We start from the raw sequence: 12,304 nt of genomic DNA on the forward strand, positions 1-12,304 counted from the left end.
CTTTGCCAACGGCTACCACACCACGGTTACTGACATACCACAGTTGTCATTGGTTCTATTTGTGTTAACAGCTGGCAACTGTATGTTAAAAAAAAAAATCAGCATGAGCTGCAGTGACATGCTAAGTAATGGACACTCTGGTACCTGCAGTACCCGATCTCTTGTCTAGGCCTTTCCCCTCCCACCCCTCAACACACAAACACTGAAAGGGTGGCCCTGATCCCACCGAAATCGATTGGAGTTGTGACATTGACTTCAGCGGGAGCAGGAGAAGCCATGCGGGTGGGTGGGTGGGTGCGTCCCCTTCACAACCTCCGCCTTCCTGTACAATAGTTCCAGGACAGAGCACTCATTTCATGCTCAATGGAGCCAGTGGATGCTGATTGTTGCTGGCATTCCTGCACTACCACTGATTCAGATGATGAGAAAGAGGCTACCCGGGGCACCGGCTCACTGCAGTGGTTTCATCCCTCCAGGTGTGCTGGAGTCTCCGGAGCAGGGTGATCGAGAAGCCTTTCAGAAAGCTAAAATGCTTTACACTTCCTGCATGAATGAGAGTAAGTTTCCTCTTCTTCTGCTGCTATACTTGTGAAAGTAACAAACCCACCCCTCTGGCAAAACCTTCCCACCAATGTGTCTCTCTCCCTCTCTCAGGATCTCCCCTGAAAAACCTGCCTCTCTGCAGGTAGATGACTTGAGTGCACAAAGCTTTAGGGTGTGCATTCTGGGATATGGCACGTTAGGTAATAGGTTACCCCACCTCTATATGAAGAGCCTGCCTTTCTGAACACAAGCATCCAGCCATTAGTCTTATCCCATGTTCTCCTAGGACCCAATACGAGTCCCACACTGAAGTCAATGGAAGTCTTCCTGTTGGCTTCAGCAAGAGTTTGGCCAGTTCCCTGGTATATTCAGGAATGGCAGCTCCAAGGAGCATGTCCCCCAAGAGTCATCTACAAAATCACCTGTTGGGCAAACTCTACAGAACTCCCATGCTCCAAAAATGATGGCACTTAAATGCCAGGAAGCAGCGTTATATGATGAGGATTTTTGTTCTCGTAATCAGAGTAACAAATAACTTCTAGTAGTTCTGAAAGTAAAGGAGAATGTTTCTAAAACATCTGAAGAAAACCCAGCAAACCCCTTTTTTGAGTTACATGTGGACAGTGCAAGATTTAGGATGCTTCTAAATGTTATGTCCTGGCTTTAAATTATTTGAGTTTTGTACATGACGCGATGGGTGACTAAACTCTTGTCACTTAGCAACTCCATGTGGTTTTTTAAATGAAACTTGCTTTGCTTTTGAAGTCATTTACAAGCATAACCAAATGTGATTAAGGCACAGAGTGATGATTTCTAAAGCACCTCAGGCACATGTACATAAAGAAAGTCGGCATTTAGGAGCCTAAGAGTCTTTGAAGGTCAATGAAATATAAGCTCTTAGAAAAATTATGCAGTAACAGCCAAAAGCACTAGTTTCTGATAGTGATACTATGTTATTATTAGTTAATTTTTATATTGTGGGATTGCTGACAGGCCTCAGTCAGGGACCAGGCTCAATACTGGAATGTTATAAGGGACACAGAGTGGAAAATCCACCTACAGTGAATGACTTGGTCATAATTCTGTGTAATTCTGGAGAACTCTTATCCTTGGATAAGAACTTCTGATTTGTACAGAGAAACACTAGCCTCAGCCTCCAAGCTTTGTGTGTGCACTGCCCAGGCATTATAATGTTCTACAAAGGTGAGGACTGAAGCAGTGCAAAAGCTTATCAAACAAATCAGGGGCCCAAGAGACCAGGTTGAGGTTTCAGACACCTACCCTCCCTTCTCATAGGCGTCACAGTTACACTATTTGTTAGTCTCTAAGGTGCCACAAGTACTCCTGTTCTTTTTACAGTTACACTAATAGCTTTGCACAGAATTCATCAGTTTCACAAGTCAAAACCCACCCAACAAAATATCAGAGGATTGGGGTTTGTTTGAACCCCAGAATGAGTTACAAAACACCCGCCAAATCGCTAACTCTTTCACCCTGTGAACGGAACCTTTCATGTTCAAAGAGTTCTTGTTAGGATAGTCTTACTGCCCAGTGGAGTTGAAAGATGACACCACGATGTGTAACACCATCCAGGTTCACAGGGGACTTTTAGAATCTGCCTCCCCTATTGCAAGTTTCAGCTGCTTAGTTTAATCTAAATTTTCATCCATATTTCTTCGTTTCTAGTGAATCAGAAACAGGACTTTACATTTATTTCCTCTTCTTCCTCCTCAGGCTTCATAGAGCAGCGAGATTCATTGCCCCTGTTAGAGGTTTTAGCTATGGTTGGAGATTGGCCAGTGGCTTCGGCAGATTGGAATATCACCAAAGGTAATGGTGTGTGCTCAGAGAGCTCTACATTGTCAGGTTGGGGTAATTTATCTTCCTAAAGAGGCTGATGTCATTGAATCACATCTCCACTGAGGCTTTCCTTAACGAAGTTCTGAGAGACATTCTCACATCATTTAGAATACATCAATCTGCATAAACAAGGCGGCCTGGATTTAATGCCTGCAATCAAAGATTTCAGAACCCTGTTTTATAGACACAGATAATTTTTTGCAATAAATCATCCAGGTAAAGGGCAGATGATATAACTTTTTTAATTGATAAAATGTGCACAATTATAAAACCTCAAGACACAGGCACAAAATTTGAAAGTAAAAACCCCATTGTTTTTATAACTTTTAGATGCAAGTTTCCAAGGTGCACACACCCATGCAAAAATTGTGCTCCTATATTTTCGTATGCAACTAGCATAATTAACTCTTGAAGCACCACAGGCTAAGTAAGCAACAAGACGGTGATTTGTAGCAGAGGTGTGTAATTGCATATACATTTTTGCATGCACATATTTTTGACATTTAGTTACCAAAGTGGTAGTTGCTTTACAAATGCTATAGATGTGAACCTCCCTTTTATTAAACAAAGCAGATCTGTCATCAGAAACATGAAAAAAAACCAGATCTATTTAGATACCACGGTGATGGGCATGTTAAAAATGCCTGGGCAGGTAGATAACTAGCTCCTGGTGTGATCTATGGATTATATGCCCCAGTGTGGGAGTTTAAAAAGCACTCCGCATTAGCCAAACTCTGCTCCCATTGGAGTCAATGGATTACATCAATGATTGGCTTCCCTGGAAGCAGAATTAGACCAACGCAGGTAGCTTTTGAAAATCCCACTCCTAATCTCCAAACTGGCCATAAAGAAATGTCCATTCCTTTTATTTCATCTTGCCCCTGCTCCTGCAAGACCCTCCCATCCAGGAGGTGCAAGGTAAAAACCCTCCTCTTCTTTCTTGTGCTTCCTTAAAACTCATCTCTTCCACAAAGCCCACCAGCATTGACCCCCAGCTTAGAGCAATCGTCTCAGTTCTGTCCAGCAAAACCCAGGCCAGACACTAAAAGAGGGACATCAGCTGGGTCACTTAAGTGCCTTGTGCATCTGAACTGTTTTGTCTGCATATCTAAACATTCTGCTTGGAGCAAGAATTGGGTTTTCCTGTGGCTGTGTGCTTTGTACAAGGTAGAACTGTCCAGCACTTACACTAATAAAAAGAATGATGAATAATCAGTTACAAATAGAGACATCCCTCTGGGATCACTTTGTTCATCCACTCCCAGCCAGTGCAGGATTGTTCCCTACAAAATATTCTCAAGTGCTCTGTCCAGTCTGATTTTAAATTACTTAAGCAATAGGCTTACAATATATGAAAAACTTAATTACTCGATGCATATCAATAAATAATGCATATTTTCCTTTTATTCCCCCAGAGCCAAATTGGAGCATGGAAGAAAAACTCTCCACACTAAACTCCAGATTTAACAAACGAGTCTTCATTGATATGTTTGTATGGAACGATGACCGGGATTCCAGCAGACATATCATTTATGTAAGAAAAATAATCGGGAACTACAGCTCCATAAATCCCAATACTCCAGATTCACAATGGGTCGCAACTTGTATCGCATTTAGACATGCTTTCCATAAGCACTGATTTGTATTGGTGGGCATTCAGAACATGGGGGGAAATGTGCGTGCTAAAAAAACCCTACAAATCTATTCATGGTACCCCAAACGGTATCAAATACATCTTGAGGCAGATCCTATACTGATTTACACCCACTGGGCCATTGTAGAGTATTGTGACTTACCCGGCAGGGTTCAATAGATGGCATGAAACTCTACTGCGGATATCCAATAAACGTAGCTAGTCCATATAGAGCTATGAATATCGTTAGTCTCATATCCTTTTTTGTTACATGTGAAATCTAGCCCTGGACTGGACAACATCTTCTCTGGCAGGTTACTTTATTTTGGTCTTTCAGAAGTCTCAGTGGTCACTGAAAAAATCTTGCCTTATAGCCCAGGATAAGTATCCATCCGATACTACCCTAGAGAGTAAGAGTCAGATCTTAGTCCCATGCTTGGACCTCTGAGGATTGGAAGTGGACGTTCTGGCTTCCATCTCACTTCCAGCTCCAAGGAATAATAGGCTAAGCTTGCTACTTGAGTGGGTTTATCATGTAACAGAGTGCTATGGTCCTTCCAGTGGTCCATGCAGCTTTTCATGTTAGTCTTGAATGACCCCTTCTTGCCAACCAGTCTCACTGCTCATCACTCACTAGAGATATGTACTTGATTTCCTTCAGATCGACCAGCCTAGTTTGGGAATGCCGTCCAGAGACTACTACTTTAATGGTGGCAACTACCAAAGAGTAAGTATTCCTGAACTTTGCTACTAAAAATTGCCTTTCACTAATCATGTGCAGGTGAATCCTGCTTTTACAAACCACAAGGAGCTGAATCTTCATGTTCACCAACAATCGCAGTTAGACTGTGGAACTCATTGCCACAGCATGTCACTGAGGCCAAAAATTTAGCAAGACTCGAAGATGGATTGGACATTTATATAAATAACAAGACTATCCAGAGTTGTGATAGTTCATGCTAACAAAAAGAGTACTTTTTGGAAAGGAGATAAAAACCTCATGTTTCAGGGTTTAAATCAATCTCTAATTTTTAGGGATAGGGATGAGACCTTCATATAGGGCAGATTATCCCACATCTGCCTACTGCAGGGTTTCTTGCACTTTCCTCTAAAAACATCTGGTACCAGCCACTGTCAGAGACAGGACACTGGACTAGAGGGACAGCAGGTCTGATCCAATGTGATAATTCTTTTATTCCCATATTTCTACAATTTCATACAAATCCCCAAATTCATTCTGATGAACCCCAACTGTAGAAGGTTTCAGACATCTCCCATGACAGACAATTCCATTCATGAAATCAGGATTGACTGGGACAAAAAGAAGGAAGATGAATGGACCGGATCCTCAGTTGATGAGAATTTGGCCCTGTATGTGTTGGGTGATCCTTATTTTTTTGCTGTGAGTTCCAAAACCTACATGAACATTTGGAGACACTATTTTGAAACGGTTTCACTTTCCTTCACTGCACAGACCAAATTTGTTCACTTTCTCCTTCTTGCTTTTCTTTGTAAATGCTTGGCTAAGCCACTGCAAATGTAGATGGATAGAGATAATTTGTCAATTTCAGGCCTGAAAATACTTTTGAAGCTCTTTTTATTTTCGTAATTATTTCATGCTAACTGAGTAGATTTGCAGCCGAGCATTAAATTGAATTTCCTAATGTGAATGAAGGGGGAACCATGTAGACAATGATCAAACATTTCAGACTCAGTTGCATATTACAGGAGTAGGGGCCTGATCCAAAGCTTGTTGATATCTCTGCATGTCTTTCCATTGACTTCAGTGGGGTTTGGATCACGCCTGTAGTGAGATATCATTCCAAGGCTTTCGTCATCCAAACTACAGAGCTGTGAGATTCTGATGGTAGCAGATCTGCCGGCATCCTCACCTCAGCCACCTTAACAAATTGTGATTCCTATGTCCTGTGTCCCATATTGTTCTGTCCACGGAATTCAGCATGTGAGCTATTTCAATGCACTCCCGGTACTATTTATAGAATATGGCCAAAGTCTTCTGACATTCACAGACTCCTTCGAGCATGTGTTGAAGGCAATCGCCTACAGAATTTCTTAGAGACACAGTGAAACCTGCAAAACAAGTCAAGTACTTCATAGGGCTGGATTTGATCTAAAAAGGAAACAAAATTGTACTGGAAGTGGCACCAGGGTGTTTTGAAGCGGGCAGGCCGGACAGGGCCTTGTCTGTTGGAAGTGAGCTCCCCTACTGCAGGTTTCATTTGCATGTTAGCAAATTTTTTTGAAGGGGAGGGGAGAGTGAAAATGATGCATCGTGCCCATGGTCAAACTTAGACTCCCAGGAGGCAGGAGATCAAGTGCAATACAGCTGTGATCCCAAAATTAACAACATAAAAAGACAGCTGTAGGTAGCCTCACCATAATTTCCCCCACTGCTGGATTCCCTTCTATATTTTGTGCCATAACTTCACTGAAGCTGGGGATGAAGGGAAGGGAAAAGAAGAGCTTTTCTCTCAGCCAATTGGGCTACATTTGGGGGGGTTTCTTATATTGCTATTGAGGAAACTTTAAACCTTAAATATTTACCCTTGTTAGTTTGACTCTTAGGAGGCACTATTCCCTCAGCACAGTCCAAAGCAAGGAGCCTTTGTGGCTTCTGCATTTATTCATTTAGGGGTGAGGGGCAGAGTCCAGTGATACACTAGCCTGAACTTGGGAGATCTAGATTCAAATTCTCTACTCTGCCACAGATTTCCTGTGTGAGCTTGGGCAAGTCACTTAGCCTCTCTGGGCCTCAGTTCCCCCATCTGTACAAAGGGGATAATAGCACTGCCCTACCTTAAGGGATGTTGTGAGGCTAAATACAGGAAAGACTGTGAAGTGCTCACATGTAATGGGCGAAATATAAAGTACCTTAGGTAGATTCAGGCACCTTTACTCATGCTGAATAATACCTTCCTCCACCAGCAGTCTTGTGTATTTCAGTGGGGCTTGCCCGGAAAATACAGGGCTCAGAATCTGGCTCTTGGAAATTTCTGTTTGGTGACCATTACTGAATTTTGCTTCTAGACAGACTATTACACAAGTGCTGAACAAATAGACACATCTGTGACCTTTCAAAGCCTTGCGCGGAATAGAAGATCTATGGCCTGTGGGAGAGCTAGACACATGATCCCAACAGACTGAGTGTGAACAGCACACCCTAAAGGAGGAAATAAATGGTCAGCTCCTCCGTTGCTATCCATCTGCAGAACACCATTGACTTGAGTTGAGCTGCATCGATTTGCACCAGCTCAATGGAGTGATGCCAGTTACCACCAATTGAGGTTATGGCCCGTAATCCCTGATGTGGAAAATAAGAACACCAAGTTGCAGCTGCACTAGTTCGGTCCCTGTGTGAACTAAAGGGGTGGACCATAAACTCTGCTACATCAGAATAAAAAAGTTACCGTCAATGCTGGTGCCTAGAAGGCCTGTGGGGGCAGAGGGAAAGATGGGTTCTCTCCAGTTCCCAAAAGCCAGCCAATCCCCTATGAAGAGACTTCACGGGGATAGCTGTTGTTCAGTCTTCCCAAAAGGCACTTCTGCCAATAAGGAAATAGGTAAAATCACCTCCCTTCTCTCTGCCTCTGTTTTTCCAGCCACCTTTATCTGTCTTGTCTAATTCACAGCTTTGGGACGCAGGAGCTGTCTCTCACTATGTATTTGAAGTGTCAACTACAATGGGCTCCTGTTCTTGGGAGAGGCATCTCCGTGCTACTGTACGATCATAACAATAGAAAAGAGACAAGCTAAATGGGTGAGAGAAGTTTGCATTGAAAAGACAAGGGCAGAGTCTGCGCTGCAAAGCTTGGCTTGGGAACCAAATTTTGCCAATGTTCAGGGTTGTTAAGATCCAGGGGCTTGGTTCAAGCCCATCTCTAGAAGATCAATGGCTTCTTTTTGCATTTTTATTTAGCCCTATGGTTCATTCTTGGCGCATTTGCGGATTTCCCTAGAACTCCCTCAACTCAACAAGATACACCACAGAAAATCTCTCATACTGATGCTATTATAAACCTGAATTTCTGGACAAGATTGCCTTGATAAGTGGAGAAAATGTAGATAGTTAACCTTATAAAAATGACACAGACGCACAAGGTTTCCTTTCATATGTGTTTAGGTGCGGGAAGCCTACCTGCAATTTATGATCACCATTGCCAAAATGATCAGAGAAGACAAGAATTTGGCGAAAGACGACAATTTTGTCCAAGAGGAAATGGCAAAGGTTATGAAGCTTGAAACTGAGATTGCAAACGTGAGTACGGGAGATTATGAGAGACTGAGACTGAACTGAGAAAGAGTGATAGGTTTTCATGATATATGGAACCACAGCTTCTCTTGAACAGGAGTGGTGAGATTTTTGTGCTGCACCTCCATGAGGCATAACATAAAACTCACAGCCCACATGGAGGCAAGGCAAAGGTGGTTGTATAGCTCTTTTGTCAACCCAGGATTATGGGCTAAATTGAAGCAGCGTCCGTGAATTGTTCAATAGCACAATCCAGAATGGTCATAGTGGTGTTGACGATGGCCATGTTTCCTTCTGCCCCTGGCCATGCCCCCCATGCTGTGACCTGCAGCAAGGGCCTTTCAAGGCAACAAACTGTCTTTTATAAAATCTACACAAGGGGGAATTCTCCCCTGGACAGATCTAGGGCTCTTTCGGTGCTTTTAAAGTGCTGCAGCATCTTGAAAGGCGTTTTTTTTTTTAAATACCTACCACTACTGACAAACTTCCACATAGTTTAAGTTCCAACTCTGTCTCTGTTGTTTAACAGGGACCACAGCCTGTCTGGATCTCTGTATTGAACCTAGAGACTTCTAATGGCTGAATAATTTACTGCAAGAACACATTTTTACCTAGGTTGAATGACTTCTTTTCAATATCATGGGATGTAATAACATGTCAAACCATTACTAAACATTTTAGCAGTTCAAAGCCATATTGCCAAAATAATCAAAGAAATTATATATATACACCCATATGCTACAGTTCAATTAAGCTTTATAATTATTAGTATTTATACATGACAAAAGTACGCAAGCAATGAAAGAGGTCAAAAATGTGAAAAATCTGGATTTGTTGAGTATTAAAAAAATTATTTACGATTATAAAAAAAATACATCTTTATTTTTCATGTTCTTTTTTATGTAGGATCTCTGTTTTGCCATGTTGAATAGGACACCAAAAATAGGGGACATAGCACAGATTCTCTATACAGTTAATATCTGGGTTATACACATGTTGGCTAAGATGCTTGCAACTTTTTGTGTAGCTGAAGTTTATTTCTTACATTTATCTAAGATCAGTTAGTTATTCCAATCTGCTATGTCAGCAAACAAATGACTAGACAAGTAGAGACTGATAAATGCATTTTAGGTATAAGGCAGATAGAGGTGGACATAAAGTTCATCTGTGGCGTAGACTGGTTGTATTTCCCAGAAATCCCAACCACAGTTAGATCAAACACAGTAATCTGCCCAAAAAACAGCACTGCATGGAGTGTAAATTTTCCCATATTTATAAATATCCTGACTTTACCTGTATATTTGCTTTTTTTTAAACTGAGAGCAGAAGAGAACTCACAGACTTCAGTTTTCCAATGCTGGGATTTTTGCATTGCAAGTTTCATCTTGCTGCTGCAGTTTTCCATTCAGGTTTTGAAGAGAATGGAGGGAATTCCTTGGCTATCATATTACTGAACTAGCATAGTGGTCTTGAACTCACTCCCTGGGATGTTAACTGATATCCTGAAATGTAGAAAATCCAGTTTTCTAAAAACACTGAATATATTTTAAGGAGCAATTAAGAGAGAGAGAGAGAGTATGAGTGAGTGAGTGTGTGTGCGTGCGTGCGCGAGCATACCCCTGCATTTGTGTGATTCCAGCTGTTGAAATTCTTGTCAGTCAATTCTGAAGATACTATGTGAATGTCCACAGGCTACTGCTCCTGCAGAAGAAAGGCATGACGTGACCTTATTGTACAACAAAATGACCCTAAGAGAGCTCCAGGAAAAGTTTGCATTGAATGTAAGTGTTTTGATAAGAATTCTATGGTTTCCAGCTCCTCCCAATGTCTAGTCCAGGGGTCGGCAACCTTTCAGAAGTGGTGTGCCGAGTCTTCATTTATTCACTCTGATTTAAGGTTTTGCGTGCCAGTAATACATTTTAACGTTTTTAGAAGGTCTCTTTCTATAAGTCTACAATATATAACTAAACTATTGTTGAATGTAAAGTAAATAAGGTTTTTAAAATGTGTAAGAAGCTTCACTTAAAATTAAATTAAAATGCAGAGCCCCCCCAGACCAGTGGCCAGGACCCGGGCAGTGTGCGTGCCACTGAAAATCAGCTCGTGTGCCGCCTTCGGCACGCGTGCCATAGGTTGCCTACCCCTGGTCTAGTCCAGGGGTCAGCAACCTTTCAGAAGTGGTGTACCGAGTCTTCATTTATTCAGTCTAATTTAAGGTTTCGTGTGCCAGGAATACATTTTAACGTTTTTAGAAAGTCTCTTTTTAAAAGTCTATAATATATAACTAAACTATTGTTGAATGTAAAGTAAATAAGGGTTTTAAAATGTGTAAGAAGCTTCATTTAAAATTAAATTAAAATGCAGAGCCCCCCGGACCGGTGGCCAGGACCCAGGCAGTGTGAGTGCCACTGAAAATCAGCTCGCATGCCGCCTTTGACACATATGCCATAGGTTGCCTACCCTGGTCTAGTCAATGGAAAACAGCTTTGCAGACTCTTTATACCTGCAAAACAAAAGGGATTCAAAGTGATGCCTCTTCTTAATGTAAAGCTAAGAGATTTTTAAGGCATTTTCCTTTTAAACAAAGCCACAATTGAAGCATTTGCCAGACCTTAAATCTCTGAATCATGCAGGATCATAAATATGTGAACTCCAGTCCAAAAAGGGTGGTTTAAAGTCCTTTAGTTCTAGGCACAGAAGAAACAGGTGTAAAACATGGTTTGTTCAGAGCTAGCATAATCATTTAGTAAAACTTGTAATGAGTCATTCATCTCTTTTAGCATGGAAGTATCTCCGTCAAAATCATTGCAGAAGTCTGCAAATGCGACAAGCAATTGTGGCCACAAGTTGTTCCAAGAATGAGTTCGAGTTTCCTTTCTCCCAGCCATGTTTAAACTTTCAGTGGCACAAAGAGGTCAAATGACTGAGTGACTTCTTCACTTTGTGTAGAAGGATGTCTACAGCTCACAAGCCCCCAACCGAACAATAGCTAATCCTATCTGCATTTTGACTTGCAATGCCTTGACACGACAAAAGTAGTGGGAAACCCTTAACTAAATATCCATCCTGCCTTGGGTTTAATATTATTTTAAGTAGGTTTTAGCACAGATATGCAAGTGATATATGTATCTATTGATGAATAGCACAGTAGCAATTCTAGCCAAGTTAGTGGGAAAAATAATGTCTCTACTTTCACCATCACTACTAGATAAATTTGATGGGAATCCAAAACAGTATCAAATTCAGGTTGGAATTTTCCCAAAGGGCAGGATCTCCTCTGATCTGTGCTATATATTTTTTACAGACAGAGGGCAGGGTGGAACTCAAGTGACAGACTTTACCACTGTGTAAAAAAACCTTCAACCCCCATTTTAATTGGGAACCAAGTGGGAAAATATAACCGAGAGGGGGACATGTCATGCTGTTTTGCTGCAGTAGCAAAACAGAAAATAAATGAAGTCTAGCTGGTTCCTAGCTGTTGTGCAGGCCAAAGAGGTCTGAAAGAGTAAATAAAGTAGGATATCCATGTATATTCGGTGTTATATGTATTTACAGTTTGTTTGTTTTCTTCACGGCATTCAATATAATATCATAATCACAGGCTTTATGGGCTCCCTCTGGTGGCAAATTCAATATCTGTCAACAAAAATTCCAACCAAAGACTTTGTCTAGCCAAAGGTAGGAAAGGTTTGTGTGTAACATGCTTCAAAATGCGGACTCTGTCCTTCAAAAACACAGGTATTTTTATTAGCTCCGTCATTACAAACATACAGCTCACACTTGTAACACAGAGCAGAGACTCAGGGGGTCTGTGCAAAAAAAAAAGGGGGGGGGGGCTCCAAAAACAACCTGTCCGCCGCCATACAACAGCAACCTCAGCCGGTAAGGGCAGGGAGTGGCTGAAAATTACTGCCTCTGGGGAATGCAGGGGAGAGTTATCCAAAAAGTTCACCCCCTTTTGTGCACGGTGCAGTTTGTTAACTGTATGCCTTACACAC

General features: G+C 41.7%; 1 protein-coding gene across 4 annotated transcripts in view; it reads left to right on the top strand.

Annotated features, from left to right (window-relative positions):
• The window catches only part of MMEL1 (membrane metalloendopeptidase like 1), a 60,222-nt gene that overhangs the window by 26,505 nt on the left and 21,413 nt on the right, over nucleotides 1-12,304 (top strand). For all 4 annotated transcript variants that reach the window (XM_024104304.3, XM_065575180.1, XM_024104302.3 and 1 more), the window contains exons 5-10: nucleotides 477-557; nucleotides 2,278-2,373; nucleotides 3,819-3,937; nucleotides 4,698-4,763; nucleotides 8,178-8,312; nucleotides 9,998-10,087. In XM_024104304.3, the coding sequence (XP_023960072.2) occupies nucleotides 477-557; nucleotides 2,278-2,373; nucleotides 3,819-3,937; nucleotides 4,698-4,763; nucleotides 8,178-8,312; nucleotides 9,998-10,087 (587 nt within the window). The remainder of the gene's footprint in view (nucleotides 1-476; nucleotides 558-2,277; nucleotides 2,374-3,818; nucleotides 3,938-4,697; nucleotides 4,764-8,177; nucleotides 8,313-9,997; nucleotides 10,088-12,304) is intronic.

The sequence above is a fragment of the Chrysemys picta genome, chromosome 21 (genome assembly GCF_011386835.1).
Source record: "Chrysemys picta bellii isolate R12L10 chromosome 21, ASM1138683v2, whole genome shotgun sequence".
Lineage (NCBI taxonomy): Eukaryota > Metazoa > Chordata > Testudines > Emydidae > Chrysemys > Chrysemys picta.